This window comes from Osmerus eperlanus, chromosome 18 (genome assembly GCF_963692335.1).
Source record: "Osmerus eperlanus chromosome 18, fOsmEpe2.1, whole genome shotgun sequence".
In the NCBI taxonomy this organism is placed as follows: Eukaryota; Metazoa; Chordata; class Actinopteri; order Osmeriformes; family Osmeridae; genus Osmerus; species Osmerus eperlanus.
The window spans coordinates 4,535,540-4,555,539 of NC_085035.1; the positions used below are offsets into that span (position 1 = coordinate 4,535,540).

Below are 20,000 nucleotides of genomic sequence, written 5' to 3' on the forward strand. Positions count from 1 at the left end.
TCTCTCTGTCTCTCTCTCTCTCTACAGTACTTACAGATGCAGTGGCCCCTCCTGGATGTACCTGGAAGTGCAGCTCTCAAAGACCCCCGCTCTCCCACCCCAACTCACATGGTGAGGCTCCCATTCAGAACACATTTGGGAAGTGTGTGTGTGCCTTGACCAGACAGTAAGGAGCGCTCTCAGACATACTCATACAGCACTCAGTTGACCCAACTCTTGACCTTTTTCACCCTCCGCACACGCACACACAAAAACACACGCACACACAACCTCCCTTACCCTTGACAGACAGACAGACTCTGGAATGCTCAGCCCAGCTAGTGCTAACCCGCCCACACACACTGACGACTTTGACACCTTGTGTGTGTGTGTGTGTGTGTGCGCGCGTGTGTGGATGAACACACCTCTATGGGCTTGTGTTTGCTGCAAAATCCGCGAGCGTGTGTGAGAGTGCAAGAGATGGCAGTATGTTGTGAAGGATGCCAGCGATAGTGACACTGGTGTGAGGATTGCGTAAGGTCTGATTATGTAAAGAGGGAGAGAGTGACACCTGGTGGTCACAAATGCACAAAACGAGACTGACTAACTTTTGTTCTCTCTCTCTCTCTCTCTCTCTCTCTCTCTTTGTCTCTCTCCCTCTCTGTTTCTCTCTCTCTCCACTCCCCCCCTCCCCGCAGTCTAATAAGGTACCAGTGGTGCAGCACCCCCACATGTCCCACATGTCCCCCCTGCTGTCCTACAGTCCTGACCCCTTCCCCCCCAGGACCCCCCCTCCTCACCTCTCTCCGGACACCGCAGGTATGGACCACCCTCTTTGCTCTCTCTCCTCTCCAACCCCTCCTCCCATCATCTCCACTCCCCCCCCCCCCCCCCCCCCCCACTGGAGCCATTTGGTCATAACGGCGCCTGTTCATGTCTGCCGTGGCTCTGGTGCCAGCATTAGTGACCCTGCTCTCCCCACCCCCCACACAGGGATCTCCCGGACGCCTCACCCAGCCGAATTGTCGCCCTACTACCCTCTCTCTCCCGGGAGCATGGCCCAGATCCCTCACCACCTGGGCTGGCTGTGAGTCCCCCCCACACACACACACACTCACTCACACACTGGGCTGGCTGTGAGTCCCCCCCACACACACACACACACACACACACATACACTGGGCTGGACGGTTAAGTGTTGCTGATCATGACTGTTGGGTTGTAACGCGGTCCATCTTGTTTGTCTCTCTCCAGGCAGGGCCAGTCGATGTACTCTCTCCCCGGCGGGAGCTTCAGACCCTCCTATCCCGCAGCGCTCGCCATGAACGCCTCCATGTCCAGGTGTGTGTGCGTGTGCGCGCGCAATCATAAACCCATCATGTTCCGTCGCTGGAACAGCCAAGCGCCGTTTAAAACGTTACAACCCAATGACCCGCCCGTCGATTCTGATTGACAGCCTGGTGTCCAGTCGCTTCTCCCCCCACCTGGTCCCGCCCCCCCAGTCGTCCATCCCCCACCCGGCCATCGTCACCACGGCGATCAAGCAGGAGCCCCGAGACGGCAACCAGCACGGGTAGGCCCACCGCTCGGTCGGAAAAGCCCCTTCCGTCTCCACAGCTCCCTCACACACACACACACACACACACTGACTAAGCCGTGTGTGTGTGTGGGGGGCGTCCCGCAGGAAGAGCGTGTCCCCGGCCCAGAAGGAGAAGGAGGAGGAGAAGAGGCCTCACATCAAGAAGCCCCTGAACGCCTTCATGCTGTACATGAAGGAGCAGAGGGCCAAGGTGGTGTCAGAGTGCACCCTGAAGGAGAGCGCCGCCATCAACCAGATCTTGGGCCGCCGGGTGAGTGTGTGTGTGTGCGTGCGTGTGCTGTCTGCTGTGTTGGACGCCGAGCGCGCGTACGCGTGTGCGTGTTAGATTATAGGCCCGTGGCGTTAGTGTAGTGTGACTGTGGAATCTCGCACGTACACTGGACTCTGGGAGGGGGCGGGGGCGGGGCGGGGGGGGGGGGTGGGGACGATCCCATTCTCCAGTCAGACCCCGCATATAACGATGACCGAAGCTGCTCTGCCTCGGGGAGACGCAGGCTAGCGGCTAGCTTCTCTCTGCTGCGTGGCGCCGCGTTGGCGCGTGCGGCGAGGCCATCGAAAGGCGATCGTCGTCGCCCGACTCCCTGTTTCGGATTCGGGAGCTCGCGTCCCCAGTGAGCTCGCGCGCCTGCTGTAATCCACGCTCGGCAGCGTGTCGATGTAACGCACTCTGCAGTGTGCTGAACCTGGCTGCTCTTGTCTCTCCACAGTGGCACTCTCTGTCCAGAGAGGAGCAGGCCAAGTACTACGACCTGGCCCGCAAAGAGAGGCAGCTCCACTCTCAGCTCTACCCTGGCTGGTCAGCCAGAGACAACTACGTGAGTACACGCACACACACACCCCCCTGTGCACGTACACACACTCACATGACCCACATCCACACAACCGCTATATCAGTACACACACACACACACACGTCTGTGTCAGTACACGCCACAGGCCGAACCAAAGTCCGTGCCGTCTTGCCCATAACGCCCATTATAAAACCACGCCTGGAGACTGGGTGATCGCACTCATATTTAATTGACGTGTTGTCAAAAGGGTGTGTGCGCCATCGGCTAACTAGCTGCTAGTATCCCCTCAGCGGACGTTGCTATCTACTGGAGCTGCCGGACTAGACAGATCAGAGTCCTCATTCATCGTTTCGCCTTTTGGGCAATCGTCGTTTTGACATGTCTCGTGTAACGCTTCCCAGTGTGTGTGTGTAGCGTCGGGTCGACATCGTGTCGAGGCTGATGTTGTTGTTGTTTTGTTTGGACTTTGCAGGGGAAGAGGAAGAAGAGGAAGAGGGATAACAAGTGTGATTCTGCTCTGCCCGACGGTAAGTAGCGCCCGGGCCCGGTTTCCTGAAGCCTGTTTACCCCCGTAAGCCCGGCTTACCTCAGGGAAAGTAGCTGACGTAAGCCTGGCTCTGTTGAGCTGGTGTCACTAACTCGATTGTGTCTCTGTGTGTCTGTGTGTGTGTTTTCAGACCCCACAGAGCACTTCTCCCCGCAGCCCAAGAAGTCCTGCGTGTCGTTCGGCTCTCAGGAAAAGCAGAGCGCCTCGCACGCTCACCCCCACCTGACGCACACCCACCTCTCCCAGGCCAGCCCCGCCTCCTCGCTGGACTCGCCGGCGACGCCCACCACGGCGCTGGCCTCGCCGGCGGCGCCGGCGCCCACCCACACCGAGCACACGCACGCGCCGAGCCACGGCGAGCACGTGCACGCCGAGCAGGTCCAGCCCCTCTCCCTCACCACCAAGCCCCACCGCCCGCACAGGGACGTACACTTGCAGCCCCAAAGCCACGCTCAGTCTCACGCGCTCCGCGCCGGCAAGCCCTCAGGTCATACCTCCTCCTCCCCCTCCTCCTCTCACCCCTCCTACTCCCCCCAGATAGGCTCCTCCTCCTCCTCCAGCAGCAAGACTCCTCCCCTCCTCTCCCGTCCGTTCGCCTTCCCCCCCGCCCTGGCCCCGCCTCCGAGCTCCCTCCACCAATCGGTGCTGAGCTCCCAGCGTGCCTTAACGCAGTCCCAGCCCCTCTCTCTGGTCACCCGAACCAATCACTGAAGCGCTCGGGGAGCTGTGTAGTGTTAGCCCTAAGGGCAGGTCTAGGACCAGCTGTCCTTGCCTCAGCCACAGATGGCTGAGGTCACATCTGGCCAGGAGTCAGTGCCTTGGGGGGGGGATATCTACCCACTCCCATCTTTTTTACCTCGCTTTTAAAAGCTGCAAGTGAGCTTTTTTTTTTTTTTTTTTTTTAACCCTTTTTATAGTTAATAGACCACCCTTTATATTAGTATGAAAAGGAAAGAAAAAAAATATCGGTCAATATTTGATCACCTCTTTCTAACTTGTCTTCATGAAACAATGTATTTTTTTGTAAACCTCTATTTTTCAGAATTGTTACCTTTTTATAATTTCTCAATGTTCAACTTATAAATGACACATGTAAAAAAAATCATTTTTAATGGAAATCAAAACAAAAATGGCTGTAAGTTTTAGTTTCATCTTATGTTTGATGGTAGTTTTTGAGTAGACCAGCTCTGTTCTTGTTTTGTAAAGCCCTGCCTCCCATGTGATGATAATAAACATCCATTTTCTCTGAAGCGTGTCTGTGATGATTTGTGTGTGTGTGTGTGTGTGTGTGTGTGTGCTTGTGAGGCGTGTTGGTGTCAGCAATCCTGAATTGTTGGTGTCACCGAGTTCGACGATGAAACAGCTGTGTGTGTCTGAGATACTCTTGGCTCTGATTGCTGTGCAATGTAGCGAACCTGGTGATTACAACTCATTAGGCCTGCACCACACTGCATTTGACTGTGTATGTCAGTGCGTCCCCAGAATTAAACGTCCTCCGTGAAGAGATGGTCGACCACAGAAGGATGTGTGAGGAGAGGTTTAAAGGGGGGAGAAAAAACTCACCTTCTCAGGACAGATCTACAGGAGCTCTAATCCTGGAGATGTGTATACTTGGCAACGTGCTATTATGGAACCCACCTCAGACACACACTGGAGACAAACAAGCTGTCTTAGATTACAGACAGCCTCTCCTCGTTCTCAAACGGTGCCCTAGAACGTGGCCAACCTAAACACCTCCGTGTCTCTGGGCCAAAAGACAGAAATACACGGCGGTTGAGACATGGTTGATTGAGCCTAACTTTGGAATTAACCAGAAGTGACAATTTAAAGGGACATCTGGACTGAATTCACTCGCGGCCGGATTAGGCTTGGTGGTTTGCATGGTTTTTTATATATCTGGAGTCGTTGCTATTTCTGTCCCCATTTCTGTTTCTCTACTGCCCTCTGCTGGTGGGATTAGATAGTGTAGTCTCAAGTAAAAGATGCAATGTAGGCAAAGACGACTCCGGTTTCGTGTAAACTTGTCACACACATTACACTGTGATAAGATAAAAGAATCTGGTCAATAATATAGAGAAAATTGAATATTATTGGTCACAAACATTTTTTTTTCAAGGTGTGACATTGTGACCAGAATTTCGTAATTGTGCAGCTTGTTTCCTCATAAGATTACTTGTCAAAAGACTGTGTATAGGCTACAGTACTGGGTGTATCAGCCTTTGGTACACTAATAAAACAGTTGTCAGTATATGGATGTCTGGTATCAGTTTTTATTATTCCCTAATTAGGTTTGCTCAACTGAACTTACTTTTGCTTTTGATTCTGAGAAAAAGTAGAGCCACCTGAAGCGGTGAGGGAATCGGGCTAGTAATCCGAAGGTTGCCAGTTCGATTCCCGGTCATGCAAACTGACGTTGTGTCCTTGGGCAAGGCACTTCACCCTACTTGCCTCAGGGGGAATGTCCCTGTACTTACTGTAAGTCGCTCTGGATAAGAGCGTCTGCTAAATGACTAAATGTAATGTAAATGTAAAAACTGCCTTGCAAGTTGTCAGGAATTGTCAAATAAGGTACACATGACAAGCAGCTGTAGTTTATCCGGGAACCAACCTGTTTGTAATTGGTAGGCCGACATCATAAAGCTGAAAGAAGGCGTTTCAGATGTTGAAAAGGGATTCATTCAAGTGAGTCAAGCTAAGGCCCAAACAAGATATCAGACATACCAAACACATGTACACATCCGAGACAATACTGCAGCCTATTAACCTGTAAATGCCATGTCTGATTGCGCTACAAAACCAAAAACACTTCTGTGCAATCCACAATTGTGAATACTCGGTTACACGAAACGTTCAAGTTTCATAAATACATACCGTTGCTGTTGCCACGGAAATCAAGTGATGTGTATTTGCTTGTTAAGACCGTTTGATCCAAATAAAAGCATCTGCAGACTGCAATTAATATGACAGACTTCAAGTTTGAGCAGAGAAGCATATTTTGGCATGACAGGAACGGAATGTGCACAGTTGAGGCCTGAGGGACAGAAAGTAACATCAGCGGCACGTTTGTGGGAATTTCACTGTATTTCACTGTTTGGGGGACTTCTGTTGTATTTCCTATCGTGGAATGGCCCTGGATCATTGTCATAACTGTTGTTGGTTCTACCTGTCCATTTGCTGAGGAGCTCAGCATGATTCCAATCTAACGAACACAGGATGTGCTTTGAGTGGAGCCAGACATGAATACTAAGAAAGAAGAGTTTTTCAGCTTGGCGGAAAGAGAAGGTGGGTCATACCTTTTCTATGTAAGTGTGTCTGAGAGAGAAAGGGAGGGGGGGGGGGACATCACCTAGCAGTGTGAGTCCTGATGCCCTTGAATGAAGCTCTACGAACTTAATGGATGCATGTTTATAGTCTGATTATTAAGATGATATATCAGACTCTTATGCAATCTGAGGTGAAATCTGTTGTCAGTTTCTCCTCTCCATCCTCGTCTCCTCCTTGTCGGAGGTAGGAGAGCTTGTTTCTTTTGTTTGCTGAGTTCGAATAACCCCCCACCTTGAGCTTTGCATTCAAAAATACTTTTGACTTTATTCACAACAAAGGGTATACATAGACTTCATAGACATACACTAAACAGCAACACATATTATAAAACGGAAAATATTCAAAACACTTTTAGGTTCACAGAGAAAATGAGTATTTCTTGGAAAGGTTATATCTTCTGATAAAGATCAATTCGACGAGCCAAGCTACCAGGCAAGAATTGAATTTGGAAAAGTTACAAGACGTTGCACAAGTAGGGTAACCCTACTATGTCTGAAATTGTCACCAATACACCTGGTCATGACACTAAAAGCATACACACACACACACACACACCAACTAACCAACCGACTAACTGATGGAGTGTTTCCGAGGTCTGATGTTGTCTGTGCTGACCAATGACGTGGTACTGAGCCCTTTTTCTTCACACTCCTTCCCTGGCTCAGCGAACGGGAACACATCTCTCGTCAGCCGTGAAACCAAGCAGGGCATTTCCTTCTTCCCGGCCAGATGTCGACCTTTGGCCTGGAACCTGAAGGCTACGCGGTGGGAGAGGCGTGTCGTGAGGCGGGTTAGCTCCAGGCCACGCCCCCCCTCCTCCTCCAGCAAGTCACAGAGAGTCTGGAGGAAGACAGCGCCCAGGGGGTGACTGAACGCTGCGTAGCCTGAGAAGAGGAAGGGGAGGGGGTATGAATGGAGAGTAATGTGGTGTTGTTCACATCCTGGGTGTTTTCAACGAGGAGGTATGGCTCACCTGGTACTGTGGCGTACATCACGGCTGTATCTATGGGAATGGACTGGTATTGCGCAAAGGTATCCTCCGTGTCCTCGCTTCCTGCCGCATCGGTCTCCACCTCGACCCCAGCGTCCAACTCATGTCCTCGACATGCCTGGAGAGACAGACGATTTGTTACGACTTTGTGTTACCGTGTGTCATGTGTGATGATGATGGTGATGATGAGGGCGAGGAGCAGAACACCAACCTGGATGAAGAACATCTTGGTCTTGCCCTCCATGTGTGGGTTGTTGAAGTAGCTGAAAATGCGAGACAGTCTGACTGGCTCCCCGTCCGCTCCGAACACACACCCTTCCTCTCCGTGCGTCGAAAACACCGCCAGGAAACAGCCCTCCACTGTTTTCTTGCTCTCTAAATGATGGGGCACAAGAGTCCAGAACATCAGGTTTTGCCCTGTGACATAATCGCCGATGACACGCTGTCAGAACAGCTGGTTCGCTCGCCTCGTCTGTCACCTGTGCTTGCAAGGCGGGGCTAGGCCCTCGCACGCCAGGAGTCGAGACTTCTGCTTGAACAGTCTTTATTAAACAGGCGTATCCACTCAGTCGAGGTCGAGCGCTGTACCTGTTTCTGCTCTTTCTGTCTACATGCATGAGTCATGGCACCCTGCCAGAACATTCTGTGCTAACACGTCGACATATTTCAGTCTCACCCTTAACTTGAAGAGTAATCTTTGCTTATCCATCTATCTACGGTGTGTGTCCTTCATGTGGTGACAACTTGAAGGATCTCATATATTTACCAGGGACAACTTGGTTGCTGTTAAAGGGCGTGATAGTTCTGAAAGTCTACTGGATGTGTTTGTTTCTGCAGTGGACTCTGACCCATCATTAATAACCTTGCGTAAACATGACTGATGATGATGAGAAACGATACTCTGCAAGCAAAACAAAAGATCCTTAGGTCCAGGCTAAGCTGTGTCAGACACAGTCGATTACCATTGACCTAGAAACATCCAGTGGAAGAATATTAATATTAGAATTGTCTTTATTGAGGATCAGTCCTGAATCAGACAATAAGACCAGAGATTGACATTGGGATCTTTAATCATGTATTCCTTTCGCAAGGCACTTCACCCTACTTGCCTTGGGGAGAATGTCCCTGTACTTACTGTAAGTCGCTCTGGATAAGAGCGTCTGCTAAATGACTAAATGTAAAATGTAAATTATGCAAATCATCACATACATATTCATTATGTGTAGGATAACAGGATGCAGCGCGCAAACAGCAAGGAACTGTGGTCGATGGTGTGCCATCACATGAATGTATGTATGCCATACCTTTCTGAAAGAGTGCGTAGATCTCCCGGGCGGTGAGGTCAGAGTGTATGTCCACTTTGAAGCCGAGCTTCCTCAGAACGCGGTGGAGTCTCTTTGTGTCTCTGCCGGCTCCTGGTCTCCTGGACAACTCAACTCCAGGGTCGAACGTTTCCACGGACACCAGTACTGCCCGGTTTACCTCCTTCTCACCGCGACTCATAGCCTTCCACATGGATACGGTCTTGTACAGAGAGAGGAGATCCAGGGAGGTTGACTTGGTCTGACTCCTCGTGCAGCAACTACCTTTATGTACCTCTAACCGGCAATCAGTGGATTACAGGTAGAGACACGCCTTTTTTAACACCTGGCAGCCATTTATGGCCTGGATCCTCTAGCGTACATCACATGCTGCCGTGATGGTTTCTGCGTTGCATAACTCTGTTATTTCCTTTGAGCTTCTCCACTCAGGAGGTTGTTTCACATTCTAGCGTTCCTCACTGTCAGTGGCGGTTCTACATTGAATTACACCCAGGGCGAGACGCCCTTCGCCCTCCCACCTACAGATTTGAAAATTCCGTTGGCTAATTACAGGGCCTAACCTAAATAATGAAAATAAATAATAACTGAACTTGTAACAGTTTTGTTGCAAAGCACACTATTATGGTGAAATGTTATCTCGTGTTTGTTGAGTTAAAACCGAAATATTGTTGTTGCATAGCAAGCATCATAGCAAAAAGGCTAACAAACGTACAAGTTAGCCTATACCCATTTTTTTTTAAATCGCCATTTCACACAATTAAAAAAAAAAAAAATGTGCAGGAACTTTAGGCCTATATTTATAATATTATGAATTGTCCGTTCCATTTGGGAGCGTGGCCGGGAATCGAACCAAGATAATGATCATTCTACTTGAATGAGACAATCGTGTTTCTTCATCACATGTTTTTGATTTATTGTCATGTTTTTGTGTCTGTCTGTCCACAATCACAATCGGCTTGTTTGGAGTGAACATTTATCTTAAAACGCATGACTGTACCTGGCAGGCGTAGCGTTACGTCATTATCCTCTTACTGCTCTTCCTGTGCCATAGGCTGTGTTGGCCGAAGCCCCATCTGGAAGAGTGAAAGTAATAGGGGTTATGCGGAGCGCCCAGCGTTCGAACCGGAAAACAGATGTAATAGTTTCCGCTTCTAATTTCCGTACTCATCTGCAGCGCTTGGTGATGCAAAGAACTTATATTGACAGAGAAGTTCAAGCATTTTATAAATTATATTACTCTCTACATTAGGCTAAGTGTGACAGGTAAGAATAAAGTGATGAGTTTATATAACGTTATAATAGCCTAACGTTAGACCGTTTCCCAGGAGGTACGCTAGCTCTACAGTACACATTACGTTAGCCTACAGTATACACAAATAAGTTATCAATGAAATATATGAATTCAGCAAATTAATTTAAGAAGCTAATTTTAATTTACTGTCATATCCATATAAATCATTCTGGTTTCTATGGCTAGGACCTGCAGTTCCTAGAAGGAATTAAGTTCACTAGCCTACTACTAGACAAAAAAAACGTTAAAGTTAGCAGGTGCATAAGATTACGCTACCGACAAAATTTACCTGTCAGGGTCTTTGGGAAAGCGATGAAAGGCATAAATACTGTCACATTGGTAGTTGTTGCAGTTGATTTCCGAACACTGCGTTCTTTGAGTCCACTTGGACTTCGTTGTCATATTGTGTTTCTTTCTGTGTAACTGTTATAACTAGCTAGTATGTAACTTTGTTACTATTAGTCCAGGCAAAGTAGCGTTTTACAACAGACTAATTGTAAAACATTTTTTTTTGCAGCTTAGATCATTTCTATGAGGTGTCCAGAACAACATACTAAAAGTCCTAAGAAATCCTAGTTGAGGAAATATGTTAAATTCTCATCAATACGAGATGTGCGCGAATAAGGCCAGGCAACATTACACCCCAATGGGGCTATTTTTTTCCTTTACTCCTATCAAAATGAAACTACACAATGAAACTACCCATGACAAGTACTTGTTTCTTTAAAAATGAATGTTTCTTTAAAAATGAATGTTAATATGCAAATGAGCTATACACTAATCGAATATGCCCAAAATACACCCAAATAGGCTTAATTTTTTCCTTTACTCCTACCACAATAAAACTTAACATAGTAAAAGTATAAATGAAAAGTAACTTTTTATTACAAGTTTATTTTGAAAGTAATTTGAATATGCACATGAGCTCCACTTATTGAATATGCTCTAATTTGAATAGGCATAAACACCATTCATATGACAAATACATCGGCCCAATCTTCATCCAATCATCCTTCTGCCAATGACCTGATGGTCATTATTGGCATAAATCTCCCATCCAAAACATGCCACCCCCAGTCTTTTGGTCCATACGTTCACTTCCCCCTTTCCACTCCATCATTTGGTAAAAGACCCGAAGACTATGGAACTTTGCAGCTGTTGACGTTGGAGGGATAGTTACATTTATGCATTTAGCAGACGCTTTTATCCAAAGCGACTTCCAAGAGAGAGCTTTACAAAAGTGCATAGGTCACTGATCATAACAACGAGATAGCCCCAAACATTGCGGGTAGCCAAAACATGAAGCATACATTGTGAAAAACCAAATAAGTCCCAAAGGGAAGAACCATAAGAGCATGTTTAGACAAGTTACAATTAAACAACATGAACTTCAGAAGTGCACGTGTGTACCTGTAGAAAAAGCAAGCAACAATAATATAATTCACAGCGAGTACAATAACTTTAAGTCAGTTACAACTAACCAACAAGAGCAACAAGTTTCTCAATAAGAGTCATTGTGATCCTGGAGGAAACTAACATCAGGTCCAGCCAATCATTCCTAAGTACCGGAACAAGTGCGTCTTGAGCCTTTTCTTGAACGTGGGGAGACAGTCAGTGTCTCTGATGGAGGTGGGGAATTGATTCCACCATTGGGGGGCCAGACAGGAGAAGAGCTTGTGTTGGGACCGGGCACTCTTGAGCGGTGGGACCACCAGACGGTTGTCAGAAGAAGACCGTAGTTGGCGGGTGGGGGTGTAAGGCTGGAGGAGAGACTTGATGTAGTCGGGTGCAGTCCCATTTACCACTCGGAAAATAAACTGAGTCTCCACTATATTACGCTGCACCTCAAAATGCTTCTGACCTTAGATCACAATACTTTATTTTAGCAATTTACCATTTTTATTGCTGCATACATAGCCTAACTCTTACATACATATACAGTACATTTGCCTCAACCCTTACTGTAGTTCTGGGCTTGTGCTATTGTTGTTCAGTTTCTGTGCAGGCATGAACAGGGGGGACAACCTGGATATTGAGCTCTGAGTAATGAGCTGTCTGAAAGAGCAGTGCAGCAGTGTCATTACACACTGCTGTGCCAGCTTTGCACGAACACTGACTGGAGGTCATGACGACAGGTTCTGAATCACGTAGCACTATCTGTGTAAAATACACAAAGAGTCAATTAGACAAACATTGATACTGATGTATCCTTTGAAGTGTTTTTGAAGTGAATTTTGCTACTATTCAGATACCGCTGAATTAAGAATTGGCCTAGTAAATTTGCTGGGGTACGTTTGTTGACAAGGGGTTTCCTACAAGTCTATTACAATACGAGGTGAGGTATACCATACCAAATATGTTGCAATAGAAAGATTTACTGTCAATCAACTTCGCCCCAATTACCTTACTTCTCCACTAACAGGTAGACTATAGCCATTTATCAAGTGTCTCAGAAGAATGTTTACATAGTCGAGAACATGCTCATGGTCAAATGAAAGCAGTTGTAATGTAAATACAGTTAGGTCCATAAGTATTTGGACATTGACACAATTTTCATCATTTTGGCTCTGTATACCACCACAATGGATTTGAAATGAAACAATCAAGATGTGCTTTAAGTGCAGACTTTCAGCTTTAATTTCAGGGTATTTACATCCAAATCAGGTGAACGGTGTAGGAATTACAACACATTTTATATGTGGCCCCCCCTTTTTTAAGGGACCAAAAATAATTGGACAAACTAACATAATCATAAATCTAATTGTCACTTTTAATACTTGGTTGCAAATCCTTTGCAGTCAATGACAGCCTGAAGTCTGGAACCCATAGACATCACCAGACGCTGGGTTTCGTCCCTGGTGATGCTCTGCCAGGCCTCTACTGCAACTGTCTTCAGTTCCTGCTTGTTCTTGGGGCATTTTCCCTTCAGTTTTGTCTTTAGCAAGTGAAATGCATGCTCAATTGGATTTAGGTCAGGTGATTGACTTGGCCATTGCAGAACATTCCACTACTTTGCCATAAAAAACTCTTTGGTTGCTTTCGCAGTATGCTTCGGGTCATTGTCCATCTGCACTGTGAAGCGCCGTCCTATGAGTTCTGAAGCATTTGGCTGAATCTGAGCAGATAATATTGCCCGAAACACTTCAGAATTCATCCTACTGCTTTTGTCAGCAGTCACATCATCGATAAATACAAGGGAACCAGTTCCATTGGCAGCCATACAGGCCCACGCCATAACACTACCTCCACCATGCTTCACTGATGAGGTGGTATGCTTTGGATCATGAGCAGTTCCTTCCCTTCTCCATACTCTTCTCTTCCCATCATTCTGGTACAAGTTGATCTTGGTCTCATCTGTCCATAGGATGTTGTTCCAGAACTGTACAGGCTCTTTTAGATGTTTTTTGGCAAACTCTGATCTGGTCTTCCTGTTTTTGAGACTCACCAATGGTTTACATCTTGTGGTGAACCCTCTGTATTTACTCTGGTGAAGTCTTCTCTTAATTGTTGACTTTGACACAGATACACCTACCTCCTGGAGAGTGTTCTTGATCTGGCCAACTGTTGTGACAGTTGTTTTCCGTGGTCTTCCGGGTCTTTTGGTGTTGCTGAGCTCACCAGTGCGTTCTTTCTTTTTAACCCTCGTGCTGCCTTCGGGTCACATGACCCAAAGGTTCATAACGAACCATCATTGTGTTTACCCAATTTTACCCAATACAAAACCAAATAAAAATACTTTTCTTTTAACCTTTGCAATGTGGGGGGTCTGAGACAGCCCGACGGTTAAAAGAAAATGCTTCACTTTGTTTTTGTATGCGGTAAAGTTGTCGCAATACGACGGTGGGTCACAATGACTGATGGGTCAGAACGACCCGAGGAGAACACAAGGGTTAAGAATGTACCAGTTGAACAGTTGATTTGGCCACACCTAATGTTTTTGCTATCTCTCTGATAGGTTTGTTTTGATTTTTCAGCCTAACGATGGCTTGCTTTACTGATGGTGACAGCTCTTTGGACTTCATATTGAGAGTTGACAGCAACAGATTCCAAACACAAATACCATACTTGAAATGAACTCTAGACCTTTTATCTGCTCCTTGTCAATGAAATAACGAACTCCCTTTATGAGGGAATAACATACACCTGGCCATGGAACAGCTGAGCAGCCAATTGTCCAATTACTTTTGGTCCCTTAAAAAGGGGGGGGGGCACATATAAAATGTATTGTAATTCCTACACCGTTCACTTGATTTGGAAGTAAATACCCTGAAATTAAAGCTGAAAGTCTGCACTTAAAGCACATCTTGATTGTTTCATTTCAAATCCATTGTGGTGGTATACAGAGCCAAAATGATGAAAATTGTGTCAATGTCCAAATACTTATGGACCTAACTGTATTTTCGTTCTGAGAGGCTTGATGAGCGCATGCTATGCTGCAGTCATTGAACTGGAACAGACTGCAAAATTGAACAGAATACCCAAACCCATCCTTAAACATTAGCCTACTCTCAAGCTGTGTGGTTTTTCATTCTTCTGCATGGACCTGTGACAAGCTGCTCTGACACTGATAGTACCGGTCAACCTGTCTTTGTTTGAAACTGGTGGACAAGAAGATACAGCATTCATCCACTCAGTACTTTTATCATTATTCTAACAATATTTTAGAAATCTGAAACACCTGCCAGAACAGCAGTCTACATTAGACCTACAGTCGACACATTAGACCTACAGTCAGATGGATTACATAACGGTTGACCAGCATAAACACACAGGACATCGTAGTAATTATACTGTTGGTACTATAACCCCATCGCTAAAATGCAGTCTTCGTTTGACTGTTTTAATCGTCTGCGAGCAAAAATAAAAGACTAAACTACTGATAGCATACAAGTCTAAACTAACTACTGATAGTTAGCTAACACTATCGCTATATCCGATGCCATCAGCAAAAGCTACACATATTACATACTAGGGATGGGACGTATGACACTGACGCATCGATGCTTGTGTCGCAAAACCAATACGCAGTTTCGGAAAAGTGTTTTGGAGCTTGTATCAAATTACGAAACCACGTGATAGATGACGTTCAATGCTTCAAACGTCACAAACTGGTTCGAAGTTTTGCCGCTCTTCTGAACCAGAGCCATAGAAGGAACGAAGCCACCGCTTCTTGTTAACCCTCGTGCTGCCTTCGGTTCACATGACCCAAAGGTTCATAACGAACCATCGTTGTGTTTACCCAATTTTACCCAATACAAAAACAAATTAAAATAATTTTCTTTTAACCTTTGCAATGTGGGGGGTCTGAGACAGCCTAGCTGTTAAAAGAAAATGCTTCACTTTGTCTTTGTATGCGGTAAATCTGTCGCAATACGAAGGTGGGTCACAATGACTGATGGGTCAGAATGACCCGAAGATAACACAAGGGTTAAAGACAAATCTCACATTGCCAGAGAAGCAGCACCAAGCATCGCTCGAGTTTCTTCCATCAGTCAGTATTCTGGTCTATACAGTGCCCAGAAAACAAATGTTGATGATTCGTCAACATTGTCAACAGTAATAATAATTAGTAAAAATAAAGTCCCTCCAGTTCACAATAGGCCTACATATCACAAATGTTAAGAATAAATCTGTGTAATCTAGTTTAATTGATATAAAAACCGTATAAAGTCCGTCCACCCGCATCAACAGGTAACGGCTTTTTCGGTGGTGTAGCTGGTTAAAGCGTTGTACGACAACGTATTGATAATGCGAGGCTGGTTACCCGAGTTCGCGCCCCAGTGCAGGGAGCCTCGGAAGATATTCATTAACTTTTACTGTGAGAAAATGATATAATTCTAACGGCCTTCAGATGTATCAAAAAAATTTAATGTGTGAGCACTAATATCAGATAAAAATGAACACATGTAGCCTTAATTAAAATATTAAATAACGTAGGGTAGTCTACCGTCGGAGACAACCACTACGCCTCATTCAGCCAGTTTAAACGGCTGCTATATGACGCTGTTCATTTTCAATGCGCCGATAGTTCGGCTCTTTGGGCCGGCACAATCCGGAAGAAACCACCAAAGCTTCACAAGGCATCGTTCGCTCATCCCTATTACATACCTTCATAATTATGAATAAATGAGAAGGCGTAAAACTTAAATACCTTGTCTAACAGAGTACTCGGGGCTCTGGACGTCCGTTTGGCAATACGGTGTACATCGGAAATTGTAATTAAGGGTAACGTTAGCTCCTGTAAACACCGAAGGTGGCCATTACTACGCTGTGTTTACATCAGTAGCGGACGGCCGGAAGTAGTTACATCTGTTTTGTAGAACCCGGAAGAATGTTGCGCATAACCCCTATTGCCGTCACACCCACGATTGGATATGATATTCCTGATCAATGCACTGTTAAGAATGTCATATTTGCATCAAATATAGTCACGATATATATATATTTTTTTTAAATATACTGTCCATGACAACATGTTTACATATATTAAACCCTTCACCATGAAAACTAGTTGTCTTGACGTTTTCTTTCAGTGATTTCAGTGATTCTTGCTGTACACCGAGGCGACCTGTAGATGGCAGTCAAAAGGCTTCCAAGATCCTACGTCATCCACATGCTGCCGAGTAACGTGGAAAAATGTACTAGCAGTGGCACGGTAGCAGGGGGGTTGACACCCACATTGTCATTTTACTTTTACGAAAAAGACGAATGTTTTGGATTCTGTTCTCTATCCTCGTTTTGACCGTTTTGAGTTGTCTCGGGTCGTTTAACTTGTGATGATGGAACGTGTTCATGTATTTACGTGATGAGATACAAAGTAAGTAGCCTAGCCAGCTAGTATTATTATTATAGCAGTCGGTCCATTAGAGATAGCTCTGTTGTGCTAGCTGTGCTAGCTGTGCGGCAAGCTCGCAAACTATTACGATGTCAGCAAGCACCAGGTATTATTGGGGAAATTAATTTAAAAAACACTACTAGTAGTAGTTCATTTTAATGTCAGTGCATGTCGAATCATCAAGGACAGAAGACCAACTAACGTCTGGCGTAGCCACAATCTAGCCACCTGATAGTAGCAGTACAGTCGGACCGGAGCAGCGCACACACGGTCTCATCTCAATTCGCTTTTGCTTCTCAGCCATCATTTTTACTCCATCGACTTCTAGTTGCTACATACAGTGACGTATCAACTAGTTACAGAACTGGTAAACATATACAGATGCCTCCAACGAATAAAAACGGGATTCCGGACAGGTAAAATAAACAGACTCAGCCTAATCTATAGCCGACTGTCCAACGACTGTAGGCATTTGACAGGATGTTTACACTCCCACAGGTGGTTGGACTACAAGGCCGTAGGCAAGAAGATTCCCGGGACTCGGTTCATTGCTTTCAAGGTTCCCTTGAAACAGGTCAGAAACGGTCACGTTTTTTCCTTTTCACCTGACAGCTTTAAGGTCTGAACCATGTTAATGGCACAACAAAATCCTGTCAATGAATCCATCGTTTAGTTAATTGTGTTAGAGGTTGATTGAACGAGGATATCTGTCTGTGTCTGTGTGGTTACAGTCGCTGAATCGCCATGTTCAGAGTTCTGACGTGTTTGGTCCCAAGGAGCTGCTGACTGCTCTTAGTAAAGAGAAACAGGAGTTGGGCTTGATTATAGACCTCACCTATACCACACGCTACTACAAACCAGTGGTACACACACACACACACACACACACACACACACACACACACACTCACTCTCACACACATACATAGAAGTGTACACCACTTTCTGCTTCATTTTCTCAACAATATCTCTTGGCGTGGATGTTTAGGATTTACCAGACTCACTGTTCTACCTGAAGATCTTCACGGCTGGTCATGAAGTTCCCTGCGACCCCACAATCCTCAGCTTCAAACGGGCTGTACGCAAGTTCCTACAAGACAACGCAGACAATGGTAAGTGCACAACCAACAACTAACCATTGGGGATGAGGTCATGTTCGAATTCAGCAGGACAAGAGAACAATACCAAAAGCTAATATCCTGGTGACTCTCACAGAGAAGCTGATTGGAGTCCACTGTACCCATGGTTTGAACCGCACGGGCTACCTCGTCTGCAGGTGAATACAGGTCAGGTGGTGTGTTTGGCTGTTTCACCATGGCTTCCACAGTCGGTGTTGTATAACTTCTGCTTGGTCCCCAGGTACCTGATAGATGTGGATGGTCTGGATCCAAAACAGGCTATAAAGTGTAAGTTCTGATTGTTTTGGAAGTGTGTGTGTGTGTTTACAAGAGAAAGATTGTAAACGAGAAGGGAAAGCCATGGTTGGAGAGAGTTGAGTAATCCGCAGTTGTCTGCTCTCGGCGTTGATTTTGTCAGTGTTTAACTCTGCGAGGGGCCACGCCATAGAGAGGGAGAACTACCTGAAGGATCTCCAGTCTGGACCAAAGCGAAGGTGAGAGTCCCCGAGCTCCTAGCTGGGCATCAGGGAGAACACATGTTCCTCCTAGAGCCGTTTGTTGTGCGACTAAATGAGTTGTCTGTCTGTCCTCCCACCTTTTGTGTCTTTACAGTAATCAGGGCATGGACGAATCAGAGCAGGAGCCAATCAGAGGCCAGGCAGGCTCGACCCCGCCCTGGGAGAGAGAACAGCACGGCAACTATAATTGTCACCGCTCAGTGTAAGTTTCCGGAGCACTCCCACCGACCTCCCGATGATCCCTAACCGCAGCGGCGCCGTTTTCTCATTTCCACGTCTGTCGTCCTCCACTTCAGGCCTTTCCACCAACGGGGGATGAACCACCAGCAGCCTCGGACCCTACACAGCAGCCTCCGCCCCCCTCCCCTGCTCCCCCCCCCACAGCACCATCGCCCCCGCCACCCTCCTCCTCTCATCCCGCCCTCCATCCCTGGCATGTGGTCCCCCATACCCAGGTACCAGTGGAGGCCCCAAGCACAATCCGAGTCGGCGTGGTGGAGACAATCCCCGCAACCAGACCACCAGTACGGGGGGTCCCGGCACGAGAACGGCAGGGGGAGGGGCTTCCACCCCCAGGAGGAGAGGAGGAGGGGGCCGTTCCCCCCGCCGTCCGCTCCTCCCTACCCGCTGCTCCCACGCTATTCTTCCGAGGGCTTCCGAGGCAGCGGGTCTAGCAGTCACAACCCTCGCTCGGAGGAGAGGGACGAGCCCAGGAGGAAAAGTCAACATCGCCACCGACACCACGATAGAACTTGAGATGGGTGGGTGGTGGGGGGGGGAGGGGAGAGGAATGGAGGATAGTCGCAAAAGGAAAGCGTGAGAGACAAGTCGCAGGCGGGGATAGAGTACTGTTCCTTTGTCGGCTGTTTTTGTATTAAATGCTTTTTTTTTATGTGAATTTGGCTGAGTCTACATTTTTCTCTTAAGGGCTTGTTGGACTTGCGTTTGTTTTATGACCAGAAATTTGGCTTCGAAACTATTAAGTAGGCTATACCAGGCACAAAGCCTTTTTTCTTGTTTTTTTAACATAAGGTTTACATAAAGTGCCTGTGTTTTAATGTGTGCTCCACTGTCATTGCCAATTTATATTTCCTATGCTTACTAACACCTGCCATGTGATTATCATGTTTTAATTAAAGCCAATAAAGACATTGGTTGCTGGTTCAACATCATTGTTGATTTTTTTTTTTATGCAGTAACTTAATCTGACAGTGTTACAGTTGAATCATACATTAAAGTTGTGGACAGGAAGTTTTTCCATTTGCCATGATGGTCATGTCAACTGTTCAGGTCATTATTCACTGAGGAAATGACACATAATAACGAAAAATATCGCATGTGTAAGTAACGCAGAAAGATATAAATGTTTTCACTGAAGGCAATGATTCAGCTTTTGTGTACAGCATATTTAGCACCTTGTCAGCAGCCGTAGACTGGTTCAGCAGATAGTGCTGAATTCGAGCAGAAGGGCACGCGCACTCTACAGTCACGAATCTCCCACTGCAGCTCTCACTGTAGTAAACATGGCGATGAAGGCGCTTCGAGGAATGGTGAACGGAGCTATGAATGAGCTCTCTTTAGCTGTCACCGGGAATAAAACGGCCGCTTCCAGAGAACACGCCTTGGCCGTTAACCGTGACTACATCTCCCAGCCGAGGTTGAGTATGTAGACTTTTAAACTAAA

The 20,000-nt window shown here is 46.4% G+C and overlaps 4 protein-coding genes across 6 annotated transcripts in view; 3 read left to right on the top strand and 1 right to left on the bottom strand.

The window, feature by feature from the left end:
• tcf7l1a (transcription factor 7 like 1a) overlaps positions 1-4,167 on the top strand; it is a 12,309-nt gene extending 8,142 nt beyond the window's left edge. The window contains exons 4-12 of the mRNA XM_062484120.1: positions 28-111; positions 678-798; positions 973-1,066; positions 1,234-1,320; positions 1,436-1,552; positions 1,664-1,829; positions 2,287-2,394; positions 2,843-2,897; positions 3,048-4,167. Coding sequence (XP_062340104.1) covers positions 28-111; positions 678-798; positions 973-1,066; positions 1,234-1,320; positions 1,436-1,552; positions 1,664-1,829; positions 2,287-2,394; positions 2,843-2,897; positions 3,048-3,628 — 1,413 coding nt within the window. The 3' untranslated portion in view covers positions 3,629-4,167. The remainder of the gene's footprint in view (positions 1-27; positions 112-677; positions 799-972; positions 1,067-1,233; positions 1,321-1,435; positions 1,553-1,663; positions 1,830-2,286; positions 2,395-2,842; positions 2,898-3,047) is intronic.
• Positions 4,168-6,485: 2,318 nt separating this feature from the next.
• Positions 6,486-8,803, bottom strand: casp17 (caspase 17, apoptosis-related cysteine peptidase). The gene is made up of 4 exons (XM_062484108.1): positions 8,537-8,803; positions 7,444-7,607; positions 7,215-7,350; positions 6,486-7,125 (listed from the first exon to the last, which is right to left on the bottom strand). Exons 1-4 carry the CDS (start codon positions 8,745-8,747, stop codon positions 6,812-6,814), a joined length of 825 nt encoding a protein of 274 aa, XP_062340092.1. The 5' UTR covers positions 8,748-8,803; the 3' UTR covers positions 6,486-6,811.
• A 7,649-nt stretch (positions 8,804-16,452) lies between these two features.
• On the top strand, positions 16,453-19,483 carry dusp11 (dual specificity phosphatase 11 (RNA/RNP complex 1-interacting)). 3 transcript variants are annotated; one of them, XM_062484533.1, is made up of 10 exons: positions 16,453-16,662; positions 16,846-17,096; positions 17,179-17,254; positions 17,412-17,543; positions 17,669-17,792; positions 17,896-17,956; positions 18,040-18,086; positions 18,217-18,292; positions 18,411-18,518; positions 18,613-19,483. In XM_062484533.1, exons 2-10 carry the CDS (start codon positions 17,062-17,064, stop codon positions 19,070-19,072), a joined length of 1,119 nt encoding a protein of 372 aa, XP_062340517.1. In that variant the 5' UTR covers positions 16,453-16,662; positions 16,846-17,061; the 3' UTR covers positions 19,073-19,483. The 3 variants fall into 3 exon arrangements, with proteins under 3 accessions (XP_062340517.1, XP_062340515.1, XP_062340516.1); XM_062484531.1 differs by having other exon boundaries at positions 16,981-17,096; XM_062484532.1 differs by having other exon boundaries at positions 16,453-17,096.
• Positions 19,484-19,772: 289 nt separating this feature from the next.
• atp6v1b2 (ATPase H+ transporting V1 subunit B2) overlaps positions 19,773-20,000 on the top strand; it is a 4,783-nt gene continuing 4,555 nt past the window's right edge. Inside the window, exon 1 of the mRNA XM_062484576.1 lies at positions 19,773-19,978. Within this exon, the coding sequence (XP_062340560.1) occupies positions 19,840-19,978 (139 nt within the window). The 5' untranslated portion in view covers positions 19,773-19,839. The remainder of the gene's footprint in view (positions 19,979-20,000) is intronic.

Excerpts from the sequence above, each read along its gene's own strand:
- casp17 (XM_062484108.1), bottom strand. The coding sequence starts at position 8,747 with ATGTGGAAGGCTATGAGTCGCGGTGAGAAGGAGGTAAACCGGGCAGTA. Across the intron at positions 7,608-8,536 it reads CTACGCACTCTTTCAGAAAG|AGAGCAAGAAAACAGTGGAG; the intron begins GTATGGCATACA and ends CCCATCATTTAG. Across the intron at positions 7,351-7,443 it reads CCAAGATGTTCTTCATCCAG|GCATGTCGAGGACATGAGTT; the intron begins GTTGGTGTTCTG and ends CTGTCTCTCCAG.
- dusp11 (XM_062484531.1), top strand. Across the intron at positions 17,097-17,178 it reads AAAAACGGGATTCCGGACAG|GTGGTTGGACTACAAGGCCG; the intron begins GTAAAATAAACA and ends ACACTCCCACAG. Across the intron at positions 17,793-17,895 it reads ACAAGACAACGCAGACAATG|AGAAGCTGATTGGAGTCCAC; the intron begins GTAAGTGCACAA and ends TGACTCTCACAG.